Source organism: Cyrtonyx montezumae, unplaced genomic scaffold, assembly GCF_038088225.1.
Source record: "Cyrtonyx montezumae isolate F1298 unplaced genomic scaffold, pur_monq_1.0 scaffold_16, whole genome shotgun sequence".
Lineage (NCBI taxonomy): Eukaryota > Metazoa > Chordata > Aves > Galliformes > Odontophoridae > Cyrtonyx > Cyrtonyx montezumae.
In genome coordinates this window covers 5,905,297-5,930,854 of record NW_027071892.1, presented here as the reverse complement: position 1 = coordinate 5,930,854, position 25,558 = coordinate 5,905,297, and the positions used below count along the sequence as shown (strand labels likewise).

At 48.0% G+C, this 25,558-nt stretch overlaps 2 protein-coding genes across 2 annotated transcripts in view; both read right to left on the bottom strand.

The window, feature by feature from the left end:
• SEC14L5 (SEC14 like lipid binding 5) overlaps positions 1 to 11,694 on the bottom strand; it is a 32,663-nt gene extending 20,969 nt beyond the window's left edge. Inside the window, exons 1-4 of the mRNA XM_065732573.1 lie at positions 11,644 to 11,694; positions 8,244 to 8,339; positions 7,851 to 8,024; positions 6,347 to 6,422 (exon numbers count right to left, since the gene is read on the bottom strand). Of these exons, the coding sequence (XP_065588645.1) occupies positions 6,347 to 6,409 (63 nt within the window). The 5' untranslated portion in view covers positions 6,410 to 6,422; positions 7,851 to 8,024; positions 8,244 to 8,339; positions 11,644 to 11,694. The remainder of the gene's footprint in view (positions 1 to 6,346; positions 6,423 to 7,850; positions 8,025 to 8,243; positions 8,340 to 11,643) is intronic.
• A 5,352-nt stretch (positions 11,695 to 17,046) lies between these two features.
• LOC136046165 (syntaxin-binding protein 4-like) overlaps positions 17,047 to 25,558 on the bottom strand; it is a 36,631-nt gene continuing 28,119 nt past the window's right edge. The window contains exons 13-22 of the mRNA XM_065732574.1: positions 25,215 to 25,311; positions 24,609 to 24,736; positions 23,834 to 23,926; positions 23,390 to 23,455; positions 23,051 to 23,239; positions 22,635 to 22,751; positions 21,455 to 21,504; positions 20,433 to 20,563; positions 19,064 to 19,121; positions 17,047 to 18,011 (exon numbers count right to left, since the gene is read on the bottom strand). Coding sequence (XP_065588646.1) covers positions 17,906 to 18,011; positions 19,064 to 19,121; positions 20,433 to 20,563; positions 21,455 to 21,504; positions 22,635 to 22,751; positions 23,051 to 23,239; positions 23,390 to 23,455; positions 23,834 to 23,926; positions 24,609 to 24,736; positions 25,215 to 25,311 — 1,035 coding nt within the window. The 3' untranslated portion in view covers positions 17,047 to 17,905. The remainder of the gene's footprint in view (positions 18,012 to 19,063; positions 19,122 to 20,432; positions 20,564 to 21,454; positions 21,505 to 22,634; positions 22,752 to 23,050; positions 23,240 to 23,389; positions 23,456 to 23,833; positions 23,927 to 24,608; positions 24,737 to 25,214; positions 25,312 to 25,558) is intronic.

Sequence of the window (25,558 nt, the reverse complement as noted above, 5' to 3'; positions counted from 1 at the left end):
TAAGAAAATCCATGCTGTCTGGGATTTAACATTCAATGATGGTTCTGAGTTTTCTCACCTACTTTATTCCCTGCTCAAGAGTATATTATTTAACTTCTATACCCATACATTTAGTAGAAGAGAGAAAGGTCTTCTTGACACGACTGGAATACAAGCTGAACTCCCAATTATATTGTGTCCCCTTGCAGTAGGGTGCAATGCCATTTAGTTTAGAGCTCATCCATTCCAGCCTCAGACCACACTCCTCAAATGAAGCTTGAGAAATGGCACCTCCTTCTTCAAAGCAACAAGACTCCGTGATGCCCCTGGAGAAGGCAACTGAAGGTAGCATGGACAACCCCACTCAGATTCCTTGAGTGACTGAATTGCTCTCCAAATCCACACATGGTGCAGTATCATCCACTCCTAAACCACTCTTGTTAAGCTAATAGAGTCTTAGCACTGGCAATGCAAGTCTAACAAAGGGACTTGTATGGTGCCCACTGCACACACTAAGAGACCAGAGTGCATGGATATTGCCAGCACCTTGTCTCCAGAAATCCAAAAGAGCACTTCTATCCATTTCCAGAAGCTGTGGTAAACATCTTCTACTTGCCCAAGGGGAAGAGTCCCACACCATAATCTCAAGAGAAACGTCAGCTTTTTTCTCAGCCTGACTATTGCTCACTCTCAGCCTGCTTAATAACTTGAGGAGGTGGTGGCAGGGCACAGGGACTGAGCAACTGAATACAGCTGCACAGAATTATCCCAGCTGACACAGGAATCATTACTTTCTGTTGCCAAATGCTTCTCAGCAGTAAGATGATGGGATATTTATAGTGTATCTTGACAGCACGGTTTCAAACCATCAAGTCACACCAAAGCATCACGTCTTGAGTCAACACTAGATCCTCTGTAAGCACACGGAAAGCTAACCCATTCTTACCCAATCTCTGGGGTACTGCCAACCAGAAATCCCATTTCCAACACTACCTGAAATCTGTGTCATCTACATCAGCTGCTCCGGAGGAGCCTTCGAGCACTGTGCATGCAGGCTGCAGAGCTCTACCACACCTCACCTGTGGCTGTCTGAGGACAGGCATTGCTCTGGAGCTCGACTTAAAGCTCTCCTCCAATCTTTTCAGCTACTCTGCACAGCTGCACCACTGCTGTTCTGTGTTTCTGAGGGATCCCAGCTGCCAGAAGCCAGCCCCCTCCCCATGCAGCAACTGCACTTCTTTTTCCAGGGCTCATGCTTGAAAGTGGTGGCTGTGAACTGGCATCAGATATCGTGGTTAAGATTCTACCTTATTTAAAAATCAGCCTGGGTTGTTCCTAGATGAACGACATCCTGGAGCTCCAGCTGGGGAGCCTGTAATTATAATTAAGTATATGGCAAGCCCCAAAAACGTATTCTGTGATGCATCTGTGCTGTAGGCACTGTAAGATACTGCACTGTAGTTGACAGCCGATCTGCACAGCTGATGCAGCACAGCAGAGCCTTTCTGAGACCCAGATGGGATGAGAAGACACACTGAACTTGTCACACCAAACACGCCCTCAGAACTAACATGATTCTTGCTAGACATCGCTCTGCTTGTACACTGCACTGCTTCCACACATCATTCCATTACCAATGTGTACTGCAAGCTGTTTGAGCCAAACTGCAGTACCTACCAGGCACAAGAAGGCTCAGGTGCTCTGTTGCAAGAGAATCACTGCACCAGCCAGTGAAATATTGAATGCTTTAAGAAACCACAGTATCAGAGAGCAGAGCATGCACAATGTGTCAGGATTTAATCAGTCTCTTTATAAAGTCAACATGCTAAGTGTGACATGAAGCAGTCATTATGTAAAGCTTCTTAAAGACCTAGCATCTGTAATGGAACACATCATCAGACTGAAAAGATCCAAACAAAAATGATTTTCAAAAGTTGCTCGGAGAGAAATTCCTGCCGTGAAGTTTTGAAGAGCCAGAACACTTGAACAGTGTTCAGTTTGTCCTCCTACAACTAATCCTGACAGCTAAAATAGCAATGAGCTGCTTTCAATTAGATGCCATCTACGAAGCTCCCATCACTGCTAGCACAAAAGAGCACCCGAAAGACAGCGAAATAGAAAATGATGCATTATGGTTTTAGCTGTGCTGGGTGACTGACTCTTGCACACTACTGTGGGCCAGATCCTCAACTGGTGTAAATGAGAAAAACTTGAGTGGCTGTGAAGCAGCTTGGACAACTTGGAGACACTCATGGACAAGGCTGATCTGCTGTGTGATCGTTTGGGACCAAGAGTGAAGATCCAGTGCCAGTGAGTGCCTGCAGGATTCTATCAGCACAGTTGTGCTAATGAGAAAGACACCCCACACAAGGGCTGCTTTTGATGGGATGTAGCACTGTGCTACAGCTCTGTGCTACAGGATGAGAGTGAAGATGGAGAAGGACTATTTTCTACTACTAATTTCAGTGTAAAAAGTAATTCCTGAGTTAAAAACCGCAACATTTGCAGCCAGAACTAAACTTGCCAGCCAGCTTGTTAGCACTAAACCGCGCTGAAAAGATGCAGCATGCAGCACCGTGGTTCCAGTATGTTAATCTTACCTGAAAAATAATGAACTCCAGATCAAGTCAATGCAAACAACACTATATTGCCTCCGAAACTAGAAAGGAGTGATAGAGCTGCTTGGAGGTACACATGGCAGAGCACGACCTTACACAGCCAAGTTTCTATTTGCAGACCAACACAGGAGGGAAGATGAGGAACTGTCCCTCACAGATCTATAAGGCTGAGGGACTTCTGTGCAGAAACACCACTTGCTCTTAGCAGAAACCATTTCCTGCCATTAGTAGCAATAAGAGCTGAATACAAAGTGCATCATCAACGCAATGAGAGGACCAAATAATTGAAAGAAGTGCTGCCATGAGGCTTGTCCTCTACACTGCTATGGCTACAATTCAAACTGCACATCAAGCACAGAAGACCACATCAGAGTGTACAGCTATTTACAGTCTGCAACATTAGAAACTAAGCAAAATTAGGGGATGCTACAGAGTACTCAAATATGGCAGACGTAAACTGCAAGTGTAACAGGCTGAATGCACTACTAAAATTAACAGGAAAAGAATCCCTACTGCTGTCAAGTCTCAAGCTCAAACTACTTTCCCTGACCTAATAATTCACTGCCAACAAATAACGTGACACACCCGGCCTCTCTCTCAGCCTCGTTTCCTATACAAGTAGACATCTGGGACTCGCTCACCCAAACCAAACTCAGCACTGCAGGTCACTAAGGGCTCACAACAATTTACATCATGCAGATTAAGTTACCACTCATGAGCCATGTGGCAGAAATACTTCTCCTTTTAGGCTTTTTTTCCCCCCTTTCTTTAATAAACTTTTGATATTAAATCTCTACATTTAAATTTACAACCACTACCCCCCCAAAATAAAAACCTGCTCAGGAAGTGTGTTACATCTGGAGACTTCCTTTGTTTTGCTTTCCAACAAAAGCTGGGAAAGAGGCAACCCAAACCTGCTGACCTAACTGAAGAGAAGTCAAAGATGACAGTCCCTGGCTATAATTTGAAGAGGCAATTTGTGATCCTTTGATGCAAGCACAGAATAGGAATAAAGCACGTGCAAATCACTTCTGTAGATGTGGACAAGTGTGAAAAGGTTGTCCTTTGTTTATATAGAAGGGAGCACTCCTCTAGTTAAGAGGAAGAGGAAAACCAACAAAAACTCCTGAATGAGCAGGAGATGCTTTGCTAAGCCCTCTTATTCCTTGGGTGCAAAGAGAGCAAGAAGGGGAATGTGGTGCGAAGGACTCAGTAGGTGTGTCAAATTTACTGCCTGCCCGTGCCAGAATGCCAGCTGCGGAAGCCTTAGCAGCCAGCAGAGTGTAAATCCATAGACAATTATCCAGAAATACACAATAATAAAAGCATTGGCAGTAAAAGCACCGGCTCTTCTGTCACGCACAGCCCTGTGCTGCCTAGAGGATGAGCACTGGGCAAGCCCTAGCGAGATGAATCATGTTCCTGGTGGCAGGGTTCAACAAAAGGCATGGGAAGCACTACGCCTTTTAACAAGGCCAGGATGCAATGAATCACTTGGCTACAACCACCTTACTTCTCAGGTCCTCATGACTGAAGGAAGCCATCCATACGTTACTATAGTAGGGTCCAAACTTCAGAGATTCTGGGGGAAAATACTCCTTCTAACAAACCCTCCTTACCCCACAACATAGCCTGTACAGAACCCCAGAAGTCTCACTCTCTCCATTACAGATGTTATCAGTCTGAAGAGTGCATACAGCCCCTTAAAACAGGGAGATGTGTGGGAATTCACTCACAGCATCCTTGCCTTCCTGACACAAACCACAGTATGAGTGCACTGTGCTCCAAAGGTTCACAGAAAGCATCTGAGGAGGAGAGATGAAAGCAGCTGAATATAAGGTTCCCAGTAGTGAGGAAGCTGCTGTCAGATTTATGTTGAGGCAGATTAACAGCAATGCCATGTGCTGAGGAGCAAAACAGCTCCACTGTACGCCTACACTCCCTGCAAAACTTCCAGCAACTGACAGCTCTGTGAAATCCGCACTGCCTCCTCACAAACGGAGGGCTTCATCCCAATACATCCAACATGACAACGAAGCCTGCATCCAATCTGGCCTGTGTGGACTGCCACCAGGCTTAACCACTGCTTTTAGAATCCTTAAAAATGTCAGCCTTCATAATAATGCAGATCCTGCCCTGGACATGTGATTCTCACAGGAGATTACAGAGGGACTATAGGGTCTATATTCAGTTCCCTAGACTACCATACAGCCCTTTGGGTGACCTTGGTCCGAGTAACTTAATCTTTATAAGAGGACTAATAACTTTGCTAAGGTAACAGCAATTTGAGCTCGCTGAGCTGCGGAAGGGTGACATTTGCAATCCCAACCTTGAAATCCCAGGGAATTTTAAATTCTGTCACACTGGAAAACTGGGAGCAAATGAAACTAAACCACTTGAAAAATAACCCCATCAAACCCTAGCCTTTAGGCATCCCACTAACAAGCTTACAAAGGATTTGTCTTAAGGCAGCCAATCTATTGATGGGCATCTAGTGAGCGTTATGCTACTAAGACAGGCAGTGAGAACACAGAGGTATATGGACAGCCAAAGCATCTCCATAACAAGCACTGCTATCTAATTCTAACACAGAATGCACTGTGAGAACAAAAAATAAGGCCAGAAAAGTTTCACCACCGCAAACATTAACCCTAGAATGGTGGCAGGCACATCACTCACACTCAGAATGAAGCAAAGAACCTCTCCTTCAGTTATAACTGTTGAATTAGAAGACTGGAGTCTGCTTTGGATAAAACAAATGGTATGGCACTTTTTTGCCTGGATTCCAGAAAAGGCAACGCTGCCAAAAGAACACAGTGCATGGTGTCATGCTCTCCTTTGCATTCATGGAAACAACTTTGACTACTTACAGTCTGCAGCTTTCCATACCAGACTGAAAGCGTCAAACACTGAGTCGCATGGATCTCTAGGCTAGACTGAAATGCTCGACTGAGGTTAAAAAACCAAACCTTGCAAAAATCTGTATGGAGGCATCTCAGATACGTGCCCAAATGCTCAGTGCTACCCTTGAAATGCAAGGAGCAAAGCTCTCAGAACAATACTTGACTCACGTCCTGAAGAGCAGTGGAAAAGTCCAGAGTATCACAAACACTTTTAAAGTCTCACCTATGGAAGCTGCTGAGGTTACATGAACTTCTACACCGCCAGCAAAGAACTCCAACTACAGCTCTCGAGCTCCTTCTGGATGTCACAAAACTTGGGAGAGCTCTCTCCCAACATTTCAGTCATGGGGTGATAAGGGAAGAACAATTTGAAAGATCTTATCCAAAGCTTTCCAGTTTTTAAACCAAATCAGGAAGCTCATTGATTTAGAAGAGACTTTTTAGATATGTAAATCCTGTCATACTGATTGGAGTCAGGGCTAGAGAGATTCTGAACAGAATGGCATTTAGTGATAAGGCAGAGACAGTGTACAGCAACAAACTGACTCTGTCTACAACAAAACAGTCTTTTTCCTTCCAGTGCCTGATTGAGAATGACAAAACAGTATTTTTTTTTTCAAGTCGGTGATTTGATTTTTCTACAGTGATTATGAAAACGTTGAGATGTTGCCTCTTATTTGTCATGGTAAACAAGGAAAGGACACAAGACAGCGAGAGCTCAACCTCTGTCCCTGCAGCATGCACAGAATGTGGCCACAAAGATAAGCTAACCACGCTGCAGTCCCCCATCTCCCACTGGCCTGGGGTTGCAGTTTGTAACAGCTGGAAGTGCTGAGTGTCACTCACCGCCATGACGAGCTCAAAGGGGTATTTGTAGACTCGAACTGGGGACTGGTATTTCTGCACCATTTTTACCACGCACCTGTAATATGGATCAAACAGGAACATTTCAGATCCCTCGTATCAAACACATATTTCATGAACAGACCTAGAAGCCTTAACTCTCCCACTGACAGACTTCAGGCCTCATTTCACAAAGTGGGAAGAAGAGGCAGGTCGGTCCATGCAGCCCCAGCCCAGCACAACATCCAGCACACAGCAGAGTCCTTTACTGCTCCCCAACGCTACCGCAGTGAATTCAACTTGCAGCTCAAACAAAACTCACAATAATCAAAGCAAAAACAGGGATGTAAACAGGTCTCCCTGGAGACCTTGCAACTCTTAAGCAGCAATTTTTCTTCCCCCCCCCCCACCCTTTTTATTTTCTGCATCAAGTTTGATACCATTATGCAAAATCCCTCCTATTGAACGTTTGCACAGCTTCATGTATACTGATATTTTAAATACTTTTGTGCACCAAGTAGCATTTAGCTGTTTTAACCCACTAAGAGAAAGGAAAAAGAAACAGCACGCTTAGAGAACATGCCTGATACTAAGCTAGCAATCACATCCCACTGCCTGAATGCCCACTGCCTCCAGCTGAACTGAGGGAATAACCGCATGCAATGGAAACAATTCAGCTCTCAGTATTCCATTTCTCCAAGCCACCTCTCACTGTTCTCATCAGGATTCCTCCCTCACACTCTTCTGCTGAGGTGTTAACCCTTACATATGCACCAAGCACCTCAAGGAAGCAGATAAACCATTTTAAAAGGTTATAGGGCTGCATTCTGCAATTCTTTTGGAATCCTTTCTATGGCTTCCATTAATACCATTCAAAAACATCTGAAACACCAAATTGGACAGCTGGTTTGAGACTATGCTGATTCCACCCCACTCAAATTCCATGGCTAAGCAGACACAGCCCCTGGCAGCACGACACAGTGTAGCACAGCTGAACTCAACAGTCTGAGCATAGGACAACTTATCCCTGACATTTAAAGCCAAAAACTGGAGGTGAATCACAACTTAAAAGGCAAACGGTGGTAGGGTCTGCTCCAGTCAAACTGCTGCAAAATGCCATCGTACACAAACCTCCAAGAGCTAAGCAAAGGGAGAGAGGGGAACAGGCTTTAAAGAGTTGGAGTACCTGAGAGCGGGGAATGTTCATAGAAGGGTCTCCCAGTCACAGTTACTCTGCAGAGGATCACGTTACCCAAGGAGCAACAATCAGGACTTGCCGGCTCTCTGAGAGCTTTATCAATGCTAAAAGCTGGTCCCCCCAGGGCGAGTAAAAGCAGAGAGAAGGCATCAGCAGAGCATCCACCTCAGACTGAGGCAAGTGGAGCAGGAGCAAGTAAACACCCAGGAAGCCCAGGCTGCTATCACATATCAGATACCCGAGCCAAGAGAGGCATGGGGCACCTTGTAACGCAACGCTGTAATATGATTATGCAAACACAATACCTACGCTGTGCGGGAACCTTCCGAGTAAGTGCAAATATAGCAAGAGAAGCCTCGTCACACGTCTTTAGCTGTCATCTTGCTTCCAGTTCTGGCCTCGCTTGCTAAACCTGGACTCTGGCACTGCTGTAGGAAGGAGTCAGAGAGCCTCAGGACACACCAGCCTAGAGCTAGCCACGGCCTGGAAATAAAGTCAGGAGGAAAACAACAGGATGGCACAAGCTGTAGCTGAAGAGCCTTCACCACACAGCTCGGACTGCTCTGCCAGCCTGCAGCTGAAATGCCAACCTGCCACGGGTTTGCTCTAGCTAAGGTAGAGCAAAGGGGTCAGCAATAACTACACCCATAGAAGCAGTGGAAGAAACACAGCTGATACACACACCCTGGAAACCTTTCATACCTTGGGAAGAGTGCTCTGGCAGACTTTCTATGCCCTCTTCTCAAGACCAAGCAGTCATTCTGCTTCTCAAAGCAAGAGGAACTCCAGCTAGAACTCCTGGGGAGGAGAGAGAAAGAAAAAAAGGCAGTGAGAATAGCAGCTTAGTGCACAGGGATACAGGCAGGTGATAACGATGTAGGATTTTCAGGTGCAACCACAGACCTGCTGAGCCACATTTGCTAAAGACACACACCCTCCTCAAGCTTTTAATTCTGAAAGAAAGATCAGTTTTAGCAGCCATCGAGCACTTCACACGAGTTATAAACAGATATTTTCAACCCCATTCTAAGGAAGACCAGAAAGCAGCTACAGGAGTACAGAAATACATCTGGCTCCAGAAGCATCCACCATATCACTCCAGCCTCCAGTGGCCCAGCTACCTGTTTTCCTTTGTATTTGCACCTGGCTGAAAACACATGAGGAAACTGGGTTGAAGAGCAGTGATTCACCAACCTGCACACTGATGGCTGACAATGGCTAACCCACACCCAGAGGCAGGCCTGCAGCCACACAGTGTTACACCAGGAGAGGCCATGCTCTCAGCCAACCAACCCCAGAACAGTCTGAAGAACTCAGAGAGACCGGAGCAGCCAGTGCACTGAAACAACACGTCTCACTAATCCCTTCAGCCACCCCAATTAGATGATAGAAGAGCCTCAGCTATTGCACATCTGAATCATAGAATCGCTCAGGTTGGAAAAGGCTTTAAAGATTGTCGAGTCCAACCACGACCTAACCATACTGCCCTCACTCTAACAACCCTCTGCTAAATCATGGCCCTGAGCACCACATCCAAACAGTTTTTAAACACATCCAGGGATGGTGAGTCCACCTCCTCCCTGGGAGCCCTTTCCAGTGCTTAACGATCCTTTCTGTAAAGAAATGTTTCCTGATATCCAACCTAAACTTACCCTGGTGCAACTTGAGGCCATTTCCCCTCATTCTGTCACTGTCAGCAGTGAGAAGAGCCCAACCCCACTCTCACTGTGAGCACCTTTCAGATATTGGAAGAGAGCAATGAGGTCTCCCCTCAGCCTCCTTTTCTCCAAACCAAACAGCCCCAGTTCCTTCAGTCTCTCCTTGTAGGGCACACTCTCCAAGCCCTTCACAGACTTGCTGCCCTTCTTTGGACCTGCTCCAGCACCTCAATGTCCTTTCTGTGCTGAAGTGCACAAAACTGAATGCAGCACTTGAGGTGAGGCCTCACCAATGCCAAGTACAGGGGCAGGATGACTTCCCTAGTCCTGCTCACCACCCCATTGCTGATACGAGCCAGGATGCCATTGGCCTTCTTGGCCAGTAAACACATCGGACAGCAGCAGCTACCATGTTGCACAGAGCATCCCATGACGCTGCCAGCATTGCCAACAGCACGTGGGCTCAGCAGGCTGGGGCTCCCTGCAGAGGGCAGCTGGCCTGCACAGCCCTTCTACCACAGCACCCCTCAGCTGAACAGAGCCCTGCATGGCAGCGAGGTGATTTCGGGCTCGAGAGGACAGCCTGCACCGGGGAGGGAAGGAAACCACCCCCTGACTGCACATGACTCCCTGCTGCAACTTTGGGGGCATCTCGGGGACGAGGTGAGCTGCTGACAAGAAGTGCACGTGCAGCATGCAGAGCTATCCCTGCGTATCAGCTGAGCCTGGGAGGGATCCTGCAAGGAACACGCATCACAGCACACAGCGGAGGGAGGAGAGGCAGTGACATTAACTACGCACTTCCACTTTATTTAGACTCATCCAGCAGGCACCTGAGGGATTTTCCATATGCTTGACTTTTATTCTATTATTTGTAGGAGAGGCTGACTTGACAGACTACAGCCAGATGGTTGGAAATGAGAATTTGGGTTTGTAAATTAAATATACATAAAGCCCTGAATCGAAGCCTGGAAGCCCTGCTTCTCATCCAGGCTCACATGGAGGCATTGCCTGTTGGGTGGCAGAACTCAGCAGCCACTGCCTTTATTGGCTTCTCCCACCCATGGTGACTTCTCTTCAGCAGGAGGAGAACAACGGAGCAGGTTTGGCGTTTTGTTCTGGTTTTAAGGGTTCTGTTTGTTTGCTTTCATAAAGCCCTGCTGAAAATAGCAAGAGTTCCAGACTTCCTCAAATTGTGTCCTGCCACATGAAAGTCAGCTGCAGCACTCCTCGAGCAGACGTCCTCAGCCAGAAGGGGGGGGGACTCTAGGGGGCTGCAGCCTTCAGTCACCCCCTTCTAGATCAACACAGAAAGCTCTGCATGACACTCCTCTTCCTCGAGAGCCTTTTGCTGCAGTAGGTGCTGACAGTTGCTGACACCTCACCTACTTAAAAACGAGACAGCACCAAGCTGCAGGATATTTATTAGAGCTTTTGCAGGCAAAAAAAACTTGGTTTTGCCTTGTGCAGCTGAGAAGGGAATGGTGCCAGTGTACACCTCCACTGTGTTTTACAAGCCGATGTCTTCTCAGACGGAGCTCCAACCTCTCAATGCACACAGCATTGTGAGGGGGCACAGAGGGCTGCGAGGGGAGCCTGGCCCCCACGCTGTCACCCTGCAGGGACACGGAGTGTGACCACGAGCTGACAGCCTAAACACTCCGACAGCATTTCCACATTCCGCACAACACAATAGGGAACAGCTGAGAGGGGAAGGAGAAAAAGGAACAGCGTAAGCACCCTGCTCTCAAATATTTGCCAAGTGAGCCGTTTCCTCCTTGGAAGCACCAAAATCAGCTTCGTGCCTAGTATTTCCATGCCTTTATGTCATCCTCGGTGGGGAATCTTCTTGCCAAAGAGCCACCTCTCACACGCAGCTAACCCCCCCTGGCACTGAACTTTGGCAGCAGCACACGAGCTGTCCTGGAGGGGGGTGGGGGGAGAGCACCCCTCGCCCACAGGAGTAACACGGGGCCCTTCCAAACAGCGCAGCACGCACGTGAGACTCAGCTCCGACGTGAGAACGGAGACGTGCTCCAGCTTAACGCAGAGACAGCACGGCACAACAGGTTCAGCTTCTCAGAAGCTAGAAGAGACCCACAGGCTCACAGCCGTCTTTTCCTCGGCTCCAGGTGGTGCTGCTTGGGCCGGTGCCGCCCCGCGATGCTTTCCCTGCCCACAAACCACCCGCGCTGCTCGGAGGAGCGGAGCCACGCGGCCCGGAGAAACAACACGCGCTCCGTTTTAACCCCGCCCTAAAACCAGGGGGACTTTTCACACGCAACCGACCCAAATACATCATCAACGCTCCTCGGTAGCGGCTCAGCCACAGACACCTGCCGGCTGGCTTCCCCACGATTAGGGCAGAATTCAACCCCCTGCCCTCGATGCCGAGCCCTTTCCCACGAACCCCCGCCCCACAGCGCGGCCCCACGCGTCCTCACCGCGTCCACGGCAGAGCCCGGCCGGACCCATGGCGAGCAGCCCCAGCCCGGCCCGGCCCGGCTCGGCTCGGCCCGGCTCCGTACCGCCCCCGGCTCCGCTTCAACCGCCGCGCTCCCGCCCCTCCCCAGCGCACGCGGCGCCGCAGAGCGCTGTCCATTGTGCTGCGGGGAGCGACTCCGCCCCAATCCCCGCCCCGGAGGAGCCGAGCACGGAGAGCCGAGCAGCCCCGGGGCCGCGCCCCGCTTTTAACGGAGCTTTCCGTCGCCTGGCTCGAAGGTCCTGGAAGGGTTAAGGGTTGTAGGACCCTGAAGGAGGGGGTGCGCGGACGGCAGCCGACCCCCGACTCACCTCCGCGGTGTTGTGCCGGTGGATGTGTCGCGGCTGAGGGATGCTCTCGTCCTGCTCAGGTTGCTGTCTCTTGAGTTAAAGCGCGATCATCTCGGCTCCCGTTCTCCGCGGCTTGTTTCCTTTGTGCTCTTTGAGAAGATGTAACTCGGGGGGTCCGTGCCCGCCCCGAGCTCCCGAGAGTGCTGAGGGCACGGATCGCCCCGCAGCGGGTGCGGGTTGGGGGCCGCCACGCCAGGAGGACGTAAAGCTGTGGGATAGGAGGGGCTGAGGGCTCACGGAGCGTTGGGACACCGCTCTCAGGTTTGGGTGGTGCTGTGTGGGTCTGGGGATGCGGCTGTACCCCAAGGAGGAGCTGCTGACAGCGGTGGCAGTGACAGCTGCCCTGGGGCAGGAGCACGGGGCACCAAGGGGAGGTGAGGAGGGGACGTGGGAGATCAGCCCGGCAATGTTTTACACCTTCAGAAATCTCCTTTCGTGATCTCCCAGGGGACCAGCTGGCACTTTGCAAGATCGTGTTTCTTCTCCTGCCTCCTTATCACTTCTAGGCGTAGAGCATCTCCTTTTCCGGGCAGGCATTTCGGGAAGCTGTGGTCCTATTTCTGATCAGTAATGTTTCCTGAAATGTTCTGCTGCTTCAAACCAAGCAGGCCAGCCTGCCATTGCTCCGTAAACAAAGAATACACAGAGCCCTCCAATGGCAAAACTCTGGGAAAGGCACAGCCTGCACGGCCAGAGCAGCCAGCATCTCCAACAGGCTGCACTGAACAGCTGGGCACTGACACCAAGCCATCTAAGCCCTGCATCTGCCTTTACTTTATGCTCTCCTTTCCTATTCAGGATGTAACGTTTTCAGAGGAACAGTATTCCTCTCCCACCTCTATTAATGCTACATTTCCTTAAAGGGAGCAGGAAACAAAAGGTCTGTTTCTGCCCTCTTGCACCCATTCCAACTTGGTGCTCAGTAGTAGTGCCCTTATCCTGTTCTAGTTTTAAAAAACCAGGTCAATATCTAAGAAAGTAACTTCTCCTCCCTTCCTCTGCTGGGCAGCCCTGACTAGACTCTTCTCCAAACATGCATTGGTCTCCTGTCACCTTGGAACTTAGCAGCTGTGGTAGGATACCTTTCCTAGGTAGGGGAAGCTCTCTGTGGGCATCCCCAGTGCCCTGAAGGCCATCCATCCCACACACACTGATGGAGTGCTTGCTGCAAGGGCTGGCATTCAGCCCTTAGTATTTCTCATGGGAGCTGCTCAGAAGTCCTCAGCCCGCAGCAGCCCAGTGCTGCTGATCTCTGTGGTCAGAAACAAGAACAACCCCCAGGAAGGATGCCTGGTCTGCAGATACCAGCTTCCATTTCATCCACTACCAAAGGCATTCCCCTTCTCCTTTCAACTTTCCTGCTTCACCTTTGGCAGTACATTAGAAAAAAAAAAAGAGCAACAATTCAAGTGAGAGGTGAATTGGGTGTGAAAAAGAAGTTGTAGGGATTGCTCGAGGCATCATTATTCCTGCTTACTTCTTTACAGAAGCAACTGACCCCTGAAGAAGGTTTGTGGCACTGGTCAGCCTCGCTGGGGCTGGCTCACACTGCAGGTTAGGTGCATGAGGAGGATCACGGCCAACCAGCATCACACAGACAGACCAGCTCTTTCTGCATCATCACACCAAGTCACTTTCCAGCTGTCTTTCACACGTGTTTAACAACCCTTGGAAAATCAGCATCGTTTAAACATTAAAGAGTCTCTTTAAAAATTCAGCAGCAAAGTTCACCAGGTTTTCAGAGCCATACTTAAAGCAGCGTGGAAACGCACTTCCACTTTCTAGAGCTGGGCTTGTGTCCAGCCCTTGCTGCTGAGAGGAGCTGTAAGAGGAGGCTCTGCAGCCACACCGGGCTCCCCAGCAGTGCTCAGCTCTGCCCTCCTCGTGAAAAAATGTGCTTCCACAGTTTGCAGCTAGCACTCAACCCAGCTCTGTTTTACAAACACTAAGCAGAAGTCAGGGCTGCTGTTTTCAGAGTCAGCAGCAGTGAAAATCCTGGGGCTTTCTGCACTGAAAACGCAGCTCAGCAGTACGTTCCCCAGCAGGCCCCATGTCCTGTGGGTCTTTGCCTTCCCTGTGCTGCTTGCATCAGCTGATGCTGCACGTCTCTTTTTCTGGTGCAAAAGGGAGATGAAATATGCTGCCAAGGTCATGCAGTGAGGTGGCAGAGATCACTGACAGAGATGAAACAAGAGATCTAATGAGCTCTAGTCCGGCACATCTTACAGCAGATTCGATTACCTTACCCATCAGACTGCAGATAAATAGTGTACTAATGGCTCTCTGCTACACTCACCTTTCAAGATAATGCCGAGGTGGCTGTCTGCCCAACCTCCCCTTGCTCTGCAGCTGTTAAATTTAGGCAGCCGTATGTAGGTTTGGTTTATTTCATTAGGGAACAAGGGATCCCAACCTCTGACCCACTGACAGTGAGAACTGAGCTACTGCTTTGTGTAAGTAAAGCACAAAATAAAGCCATCAGGTCAGGGATATTTGCCCCCCAAAGCTGCTAGGCCAACCACTGACCCTGCTTTAATTACATCTTTGTGAGTTCATACATAAGCAGCGTGTCAAACACAGCCAGTTATGTGCGCGTACAGGAACTGCTTTCATTTTTCCCAGTGGCCCATGCCCAGTATGATCTGCAGGACTCTTTTTTAGCCAAAGAACTTTCCCTCTCCTTGCTATGTGGCCATACTGGTGCTCTCTTACACACACACAGCATGTTGCGACAGCAGCAGATCCCCAGAACCTTACAAGCAAGCTATGATACTACAAATGAAGACAGAATCCAGCTTTCCAAGAGTACCAGAGAAGCCTTGTGGAAATAAAACACATCCTGTTGAAATGACATGTTCTGTAACTTCTCTTGCTGTGCTTTACTCCTTTACCATTTCCCTTCTCACCTCTTGCAAGGAGATGTCACCCTGAAACTTGCTAAGTTCCGCCTGATCCCGCTTGTCTAGGAGCAAATCTAGGAGTAAAGCACAGCACAGGTTTGTTATTCTGGGTCACTGGAATCAACATCACCTCCAGGAGCACATCTCCAGTCGTGTTCTGCTCTCAGCATTTCTCTGAAAAGGTGGCAGTTAGCAACAACGCTATTAATAGGAGAACAGAAAGTTTTCTGTGCTTGAAACAAAGGCACGTGGAACATGATGAGTTCAAGGAAAATAATGGAAAGCAGGTGAGTAACACAGCTTATGAAAGCATACAATGCTTGACAGCAGGAGCTGCTGCCTGATAGGAACCTGCGTGGTTTCTTTTCCAAAGAGGATGCCAGGGAGCTGGGGACACCGGATCCCGTGGGTTTGGTGAAAGGTTAATAACTTCCCTGCTCTTTTGCAGGCATCCAGCTCAGCACACACAAACTCAGCAGCCCTGAGTCAGAATCTCACCGTTTCCAACCTTTGCCACACGTGAGCATCAGCTGCAGTGTGTTTGGGCTTGGGCAGGCTTACCTCTGCCAGGCCATGACCCACTGCAAAATATTTGATACATAATTTTATTTTCAGGACCTTAAAATGCCAATCACTTGGCTACGGAAGGAGCATTGAGTGCGTTCTCTTTCAGAGCAGAAAACTGATCCCTGTTGGGACAGGACCGTTCCTGCTGGTCTATTCTGCTCCAGCCCTTCACTTCAATGTTCATACTTTGAGACAGTCCCATCTGTATTGACACTGGTAGCAAAAATCCCTGTTGACTTCCACAGGACTATGCCTAGGACAAAATAGCAAGGTCAGCAAGATGTGAAGATGGAAAAGATGTTGGAAAAGATGTATCTGAGGCTGCATTTGTTTTATCCTCTTCTGTTTTCCTGTTGGCTCTTTTGCATTTCATAACTCCCCCCTTTCCTATTAAGTCTCAGGTGCCAGTGGGTGTACATGACAACACAGCACAGCTGAAGCCCTGCTCCTTCCCAAAACTGCATTGGCACTGAGCTCTGTCAGGCGTGGCGAGCAGAGGATGGAGACATTGCCTTGAATGAAGCCTCCAGCCAAACACTTCTGAAGACACAGTACTACCAGCAGATTGGGATCTGCCACTCAAGCCCCACAGGGACTGGAGATGCTTTCCCAGAGACAGGGCAGATCAAACTGGTGAGTCTGGATTTGGCTCTGTTCACATCCTGTTGCAGCTTTCCCCTGCCTATACAACATGAGATGGGAACCAAGCCACAGGGCTGAACCCACAGGTAACACCAGTAACTGCTCCTGAAACAGGAGCACTCAGGAGCAAGCTGTTAACTACAGCCTATCCCAAAAAGGTAGATACTGTTTAAAGGCATCTCCTCCCTGGGAGTATTCTTGTGAACGGACAGAAGAGCAATGCTTCTTTTTAAAAGAAGTCCTTTCATTTATACTCTGAGAGCTGCATTCAAAAAAAAAAAGTAACAAGTCACAAGCTACAAAATTAAATTCAATTGAATTTTCAGACTGGTTATTTATCTGAGAAATTCCATCATGCAATTAATTGTTACAGCAGTGCAGTGGTATCTTTGGTATATATTACATAATATACTAATATTAAGTATTAATTAGCATTATGATTTTTCCCAGACCTGTACTGTGTATGGTTAACAGAATGAATAATACCAAATAGCATTGAAGTCAAGATATTTTACAGGTAGTATAGTTAGAAAGATTATTGTGATAGAAAGAGACAATTAAAATAAAGGAAAATGATCACCTGTGTCCTAGGCTTGCAGTAAAAAACTTCAAAAGAGCAATTTCCAGAAAGAGATCCTTCCCCAATGGTGGTCAGCTCTTAAATGGGGGCTGGGAGAGGTGGAGCCAGACTCCACCCCTTCTGGGCACACAGGTGCATTGCCTTCACCTGTGCTCCCGCAGCTGACTCTCAGTGCTATCTCAGGTGGTCAGTCAGTGGTTCAGGCTGTGATTCAACAGTTCCCATACAACAGTAAGCTATAAAGGATGCCCCAAAACCACACAAAGAAAAGCTAAAGTAATTGTAACTTTGTGTAACAGCTAGAACGCATCCCATTTTCCTGCCACTTCTGTAAGTATCTTGCTGTGAGCTGCTGAAATAAGAGGGAGTTAAAAATTGAGCGGAGTGAGATATTCATCCCAGATATACCGGACACTGACGGCAAGCATAACCCAGCTCAGAAAGCCAGCACCTGGTGAGCAGTGTGTTCGTTTTATTTGCCAGACCTCATGTTCACCTCAGACCTCTACAATGTCCAATGCTAACCGGGTACAAGCTTGCAGCACACATATCTAGCTCCCAGTTGACACTGCGGGCCATAACTGAGGTGTGTTTGCTATGTCCGGGCGCTGCAGGGAGCACTCAGTGCTCAGCAGCATGTGGGCACCGGGCACACACAGACATCTCCAGCAGCTTGCTGGGATGCTGCTTTTGTTTCAAGCATTGCAGCTGCGATAAGCTATACAAAAAGAATAAAAAGAGAAGTACCTATCCCAAGATAGCTAGCACGCTACAGATTAAGCTGCTTTGATGACAGCCACTAAGTGTGCTTTGGTTTTTCATATGAAATACCAAAAGGAATCTGAGTCCCTTGAAGTAAGTCCATGCTCCTCTTACTGCCCAGGATCCAAGCTCTAAGCCAGTGAAATCCAGGCCTGTGTAACCTCTTGAGAATAGTTTTCCTATAAAGCTGCAAAACCAAGAGCAGATAGCCTTGTATGATAGCTCAGAGGTAGACGCACAGGGGAGGTTGCTGAAAAAATCTTGGGTAGCAGTCAGGAAGAATCACCCTCACGTTAGAAAGATTATTTCTCTTTCTAGGATGCCTGGAAGCTGAAGCTCCCACTGTGTGTCCTTGCCATCTCCCAGCACAGCAGCTGCATGACGAGTGGTCGCAGATCTGAGCACGAGTTGCTCAAGGGAGATTTATGTTGGCTTTGCAGGCAGCTCCTTGGTTGGGCTCGGGGACTGTGGATGGTCACCCTTGTTCTGGCTTGAAGGAGGGGGCCACGTGGTCTTCTGATGGAGATGGCTGAAACAAAAAAGTGGTTTTTGTAATGTGGGAAAAAGATAGAGAAGATAACATGAAGACTTTAGGGCGAGAAGTGGTGGCTCTAAGCTGTGTGAGGAGAGATTCAGATTGGACATTAGGAAAGAACTGTTCTCAGAGAGGGTGGTGGGGCATCGGCACAGGCTGCCCAGGGAGGTGGTGGGGTCACCATCCCTTGAGGTGTTCAAGAACCATGGGGATGTGGCACCAAGGGACACAATTAGTGGGTGTGTTGGGGTGGGTTGGACTTCACCATCTCAGAGGTCTTTTCCAGCATTATTGATTCTGTAACTTGCCATTGAGAAGAGAAAAGAAGAGGCCATGGATCTCACGTAACTGATTGATTTGCCCAGGGAGGTGGTGGAGTCACTGACCTGGAGGTGATTGAGGAATGTTTAGGCATTGTGTTGAGGGACATGGTTTAGAGAGAACTATTGGTGGATGGTTGGACTGGATGATCTCGTAGGTCTTCTCCAGTGTATGTGATTCTGTGATTCTGTGATTGTGCTGGCTATCAGTTTTGTCTGAAAATGACTTTCATAACCTCGAAATCACAGACTGCAAATGTCTGCATTGTACCTAACTGCCTCTGTGCTGGCAGATTCCACGGTTCCCTAAAGGTGGTCGCAGTTAATATGGTTGTCACAGACATTCAGGTCTCAAAAACATCTGCCCTTTCAGCAGATATCTTCAGGAAGTGGCTTCTCTGTTAGACATAATTCACTTAAGAGTTTTTCAAGGAAACTCTTAGAACACTGAAGATCCAAACAGAGCCACGAGGCCATGATTTCCCAACTGGCCTGAAGAAAAAAGCACATTATAGAAAAGAAAATTTAAAAAATCCAGGAATTCACCCTGTACTTCACTGTGCTGGGTGGAAAGGCTCTTGCTGTCTAGGAGAGGACTTCCTTCTCTCACATGACCATATGAAGGTCTCTACCAGATGATCAGGTTCAAAGTTGTCAAGGAAAAAAATTGAAAAAATAGGAGTTTTTATATGCAAAATTATAGAGCAAGACAGTTTTGACACCTACTCCTTGTAGTCTGGGAGCCCTTCAGCAGGCAGGCACTGATCCCTGTCACACGGCGAAGCTGCAAACGTAAAACCAAGAAGTGAAGGGTTAGAAAGGATTCCCAATGCAAGTAGCACTGCTACGTTATGATAACACACACACAAATGATGCAGGCCCTCTGTCATGCTCATCTGTTAGGAGTGCTTCTCAAAGGCTACCATTATTTTCCTTGCATCTTGTGCTCTGAGAAGAGGCAGTGCTGGAGTGCAGTGCAGGAAAGGCCACCGAAGTGCGTCCAAGTCGGTGAACAGTATCAATGTGTAAAGAGTGGACGCACATTTGGGCTGTATGCTCACCTGATCACGATGCTTCTTTTGCACTGAAAGAGCCAATTAGGGTCAAATAGCTGCTGCAAAGAAGCATCTATGGTCCAAAGAATAAGCTGAGAAACCCAGGCTGGAAAATTAATTCAAATGCTTGGTGCCTGATTTTCTCCCTTCTGCAGCCATGAAAGTGGAAGGGAGCCTGATCTGCCAGATATGCCAAGGAAACAGGGAGATTACTCTTTGCCCAGCATTGCTGCACTCATGCCAGGATGGTGAATGAAGGTTTGGGTTCCCAGTTCAAAGCTGCTGAGAAGCTGGATAAAGTTCAGCAAAGGCAGCCCTGGGGCTCATAACCTGCTAGGGAAGCTTGAGGAGGGCTGAGGGAGCTGAACTTATTTAGCTTGGCAAAAGGGATGCTGAAAAGCAATCCCACAGCACTCACTCCTACTTCAAGGGTAATTACAAAGTCATGGAAGCCAAACTCTTGCTGGCAGTGGCAGACAATATAACTGGGGGCAACAGCTGGGGATTGCACCTTGGGGAGTTCAGACTAGACATTAGGAAAATCTTTTTCTACACGGAGCATAATGCAGCTCAGGAAGACCTTATCCAGAGAGGCTGCGGATCTCAATTTCTGGAGGCTTTCAAGATGCAGTTGGCTGAAAACACTGCAGATCTGGTCTAGTGTGTTGGTTCTCTCTGGAACAAGAAATTTGACTGCTGATCTCAGTTCCTTTCATAGCATTGCTACAATTCTATGAAACCGTACTCCTTACTCCTAGTTTATTCCCAGGACAAGTACCTTCCCTCTGGTCCTGGGCATAAGCCACACTCTCTTTGACCCTTTAGACCTCAAGTCTGATTGTCAGATCCAACTACGAGTCATACGGGTATACAGAGGGCAATTGTATCTTAGTAAGCATGAGAGAATTGGGAACACTCATGGGGGACTTAGCTGGTACAGCAGAAAGTACAGAAGGTGGTGGAAAGTGTGAATAAGGCTAACAATTAGCACCCTTGAGACTTGGTTGGATTCAGGTTTCTCCAGCCAGCTTAGTGCTTACCATCCTTGTTGGAGAGCATTGGTGCTAGCAGCTCTTTAGCTTCTGATAACAAAAGGTCAACAAGATCTGAAGATGGAAGAGATGTATCTGAGACTTCGTCTGTTTTATCCTCTTCTGTTTCACTGTTGACTCTTACAAATACGGAAAGTGCCATCAATACTTCTATCATAGAAGTTGAATCACTGAAAATCCTGGCCAGCTTCTTCTGAAGGATACTCTACGTAACTTCTGAGCATTCAGAGGGGATTGCCCCTCGAACTCTCAGCATTTCAGGTATACTTGTACTGTTACAGGTAGAGATTTAAGGTATACTTTAAAAGTATATAAAGTACTTTCTTTAGAATTTCCTTTTTTTTTTTTTTAGAATTCCTAACTTTTTTTTTTCCTTCATCACCATAGAAATACCCAGCTTGAAAACCTCACCATTTTAAAGAATTGTTTTCCCTCAACATCACTCTTAAAAATCAGCTGTCTTTAAAGGGCTGTCATTTACCAACAGGACTGTGAGCTTTCATCAGGTGGATCAATTCAAAACAAAAGAAAGCAAAACACTACCAGAGTTCTCACAATGGAATCCTGATACATTTTCTCTGAGGGTTAGGGGAGCCCCGACCTTCCCTTCTGTAACCATTCATGAAGTTAAGAGTCATGTTTGCTCTTTGCTTCCACTCATTCCATCAGTTTTTCATAACTGCTGATAGAGAATACAGGGTCATGAAATCAAACTGTGATTTTTATTAGCAAAAGCAGTTGGGTCACGACTCTGCTCCTTTTTAACAACTTGCTTAGGGGCTCTGCTAACAGGAGAGCTCATCCACAGGAGTGCTTCACTTACTCATTTCCCCAAAAAACAGAGGCCAGCTGCCCCCCAAAGTACCAACTGCTCTGCAGCCCCCAGAGCATCTTTTCCCAATGGTTTCCAAAGTGACAGGATAGGTTAAGTTCTGCTTGAATCACCTTCCCCTGAGAAAGGTCAGAAAATGAAATGTTCCTGTTTGCAGCTCCCAGAAGCCATCTCCTACCTTTTCTCATCTGGTAAGTGACTGGGCGTGCTCAGGACCTTGTGAACGTTCTGTCATAAAACGAAAGCAAAACAAAAATAAAAGAAGGTTTCAGACTCACAGGAACAAATAATTCCTGAGAACAAACCCCACGGGCTTTTGCTGCTGATCAGATTTAATATGACAGTAATCAGCTTCTGCTTATTCATTGCCCTTGAAGCAAATATCTCAAGGCCTTTTGCAGCACAGGCAACATTCACAGCCTATGCAAATATACAGACACTTCTAAATTATGCATTTTAATGCCAACCAATAAAGTATACCAAACTCAACATAAAAATACTCTTCCAAAGAGTAGTTTGGCAGGTACATTTCAGCAAGTCTGTGATCATTGCTGCCAAACAATCTCTGTTTTCTGAATGGTACCTACACGTGTAATTTCTCCCTGTGCTTAGCGAGTGCTCATATACTACTGAGGGATGTATAATAAGAAGACATTTTGCCCTGGTAGACAAAATCCTGTGATGTTTGTCCCTGGGGAAAACATACTTGCAAAGCCAAACGTACTTGCAAAATCCAGCCTCAAGCTGCACTCACCCCAGCACCTGGTGCTGCACATCCAGAGGTGTTTAACTCCTTATTTCTTTGAAAAAGGGGACAGAGCACCTAAGCTTCCTTTCTCTCCACTGTTTGCTGTTGATTTCAAGAGCTCTTGGGATAAGGTATTGCTAGCTGTAGCATTGGAGTCCTAATGCTTCCCATGCTGGTTGGTTTACTAGCTCCACAAGCCTGTATTCCCAACACAGGCAATGAAGTGGAGGGAACAGACAATTAAAAGAAAGCTCAGAAAGCAAAACTACCTCTCAAATTCTCGCTTGCTGTGCAGAGAAGCAACCAATGTGTTTTTTACATAGGGAAGACCAACAGTCAAAACAATTCTGACTATCATGTTCAGCATGAGGGGATTTGTGTGCTGGGTCAGCAAGGCCTTTGGGCTGCATCATCTGCACCATGCCATTACATAGCTTGTGGGTACACAGAAATCTATGAGCTCGCTGTCCAGCCTCTCCAAACCAACAGGCAGCGCCTTGTTAGAAGCAGAAGGAATGAAACAACCTCTGGCTTATAGACCAGGAAACGAGTTGGACTTGCAAAATGCCTCATAAGGGAAGAGGCCACAGCGATGCCACCAGCACATCACCTGCACAAACAGGAGCAGCTTCCTATTGCAGATCTCCAGGCGCTTCCGTGAGACTTCGGATTTCCGTAACTGGCCGTCAGCCAGGGACAACTGTCTTTTCAGCTCCAGGATGTCCTCCTGTCCGGGAGAGAAAGGTGATGAGGACACTCCAGGCCCAGCTTTTGGAAACACCAGCTTATGGCACGTGCTATAAACAGAAAGCCACAGTCCTCTTCGAATAGACAGTGGGAACTGTACAAATAATAGTGTACACCCAAAGACCATGCTGGCCTTGTAGTACACAGCAAGTAACGTATATACTACTGTGATTTCCCTCTGTATAACAAGAAGGAGGTGGAAGCTCCAGAGAAGGATCAGGAGGGCTGTTTTGTCCTGCCTGCGTGCGTCTGTATTTCCAGGCTCAGGAGTTGCATTACCTCTATCTCAGCGACGTGTTTTGCTTTCTTCCCTGCCAGCTGCATCTTCAGTTCTGCAATTTCAGCTTCCAGCAAGTGGATCACTTCCTCGTAGTCCTGCTCCGCGCTGTGTGCCTGTCTCTGCACCACCTCAGCCATCTGCAGCTTGCTCTGCAGCGTCCGGTTCTCCGAGAGGAAGCCCAGAGCTTTCTGGAAGCAGCAAGAAGCAATGTGAATGCACTGCGTCCTTTTTCTGGGTCAGGGACAACCTGAGGGTGCTTATGTTAGAAAAAGAATACAATAGAAAAAAAACAAAATCAACATAGCATGCCACATCCAACGAGCCAGCTCCTCGCTCACCTGGTTCAGCCTCTGGAGCTCATCTTCCATCGATTTCTTACTGTTCTCCACCTCTTTCAGGAGAGACTAAGGGAAATATTTTCACCAGATTAGAAGCAGCAAGTGGCAGGACATCCCCTAGAAGGGACTGTGGTCTTTTAGCTCCTGCCATGAACAATATTTGCGACAACTGATGGGTTCCCTCTCGCCATGCCCTGCTGCCTGGTGGGCCCTTGGAAGGTAGTGAAGGTCAGGAGGACAGGTGGGGTTTCTGGTATTTGTGGACTTGAGTTATTTGTGTTGCAAGGTCAGTTTTAAATGTATTTGTTCACGGTTAAAAAAGTGTCTGCATAGCTCTCTTTTTTTTTTTTTTTTTTGTTTTGCAATTTTGTGTATGTGTTTTAAGCTGAGGGAGAGGAGAGGGAGAGGAAAACCCACTCTGAGGTCTACATGAAGAAGTCCCACCTTCAACCTTCGGACTTCTTGCCGCAGGTCCGTCATCTCCAGCTGCAGCTGCTCCATCTCCTCGCTGCCATTGCAGCTGAGTGAGTCGAGGGTCTGTGGGCAGAGGACAGGCAGCATTAGGCACCATGCTACTGAAAACAGTGAGTTGTGTTGCAGATACACCGCTTTCCATCCCCAGAATAGCTGTGAATCAAAATCATTTGGAAAAGGAGACGGCATTTGTAGGAAGGAGATCCAAAGGCACACTAAATAATCCAACTGAAGGCTTCCCCTCTGTCCCAGGATTTGAGTCTCTCATCCCTGTGCTACAGTGTATTTTCATTTTGAGCCAAGCGAAATTAGTTGGAATCGATTAATTGAGGCTAATTTTCCTTCTGCGTCACTCTGAGCGACACAAGCTGCTGCTTTCACATCACCCCATAGGAGCTGTTGTTTCCTTATTAAAAGAGATGATTCTGTTACACAGTTTCATAGAATCCAATCACAGAACTACAGCCTGGTTTGGGTTGGAAGGGACCTCACAGCCCCATCCCCTGCCGTGGGCAGGGTCACCTCCCACAGACCAGGCTGCTCAGGGCCCCAACCATGGCCTTGAACACCTCCAGGAACGGGACACCCACAGCTCTCTGGGAAGCAATGCCAGCTCCTCACCACCCTCTAAGCAAGGAATTTCCTCCTGACATCCAACCTAAATCTTCCACACCCACCCTTGTACAGCCCCACAATAAGAACTGCTCTGGAGCTGGGCTGAAGGATGAGCACTGGCCCCACTGACCGGGGAGTGGAACGCCGACGTGTCCAGCAGGCTGGCGACCTCGTGCTGCGTGAAGAGCACGGAGCTGGAGTCCAGGCCAGCCTCATCCAGCTCGTCCTGCATCACGTCCCTGAGCGCTTGGAGGAGATCTGAGGGAAAAAGGCAGGAGAGAAAAGCGTGAGCTTCAGGAAACCCATTGGCCACCAAGAGTGGGTTTAGAGATGCTTATAATTAGATATATTCTGTCTATGTAATTTGGAACCAAGCATCAGATCGTCGTGGCTCTCAGAGTTCTAAAGGTCTGAACCCGAAGAAGCATTTCCCTGCCCCACGTCGCCCGCCTGCCTGCTGTCCTTCCTGACAGTGCAATCCAAATCAATGGCTTCAGCACTTTGGAGGAGCATCGTACTGACCACTGTGAACACCAAGGTTTGCTCTGCAGTCAGGTGCAGTGGGGAGGAGGCACTCTTGGTGACTGCTACTTACTGTTACTGCTCTCAGGCTGCACCGGTGCCCAGCAGAGCGTTCCTGCCCAGCCCGCTGCCTTTCTGCAGCTGTCTCTCTCCTCTCTCAGCCATCAGCAAGGCTGCACAAACGCTAAAAGCCCAGGGGGAGCCGCCTGCTCACCTCCATAGGCCACTGTCCCCTGTGAGTCCGTGGTCAGGCTCTGCCGCAGCTGCCTCTTCTTCTCCTCGGTCACCTCCAGACCGAGGTACTGCAGAACCTGCCACAGGAACAACAAGCACTTGATAGAAAAATATTAAAACAACGAATGCTTTGAAGCAGGTGCTGGGAGAACACAGTGCTGGGGTTCTCCTGGAAGTGGCTCCAGACATCAGCTCCCACACGAGCAGGGTTGGGCAGGATTTCCAGTCTCTCCTTTCCTGCAGCTGTACATCAATGCCTGTTCCAGGAGATCTGTTCACGGCTCTCCAAGAACATTTTATGCAGATGGCAAATAGATTTGCAGC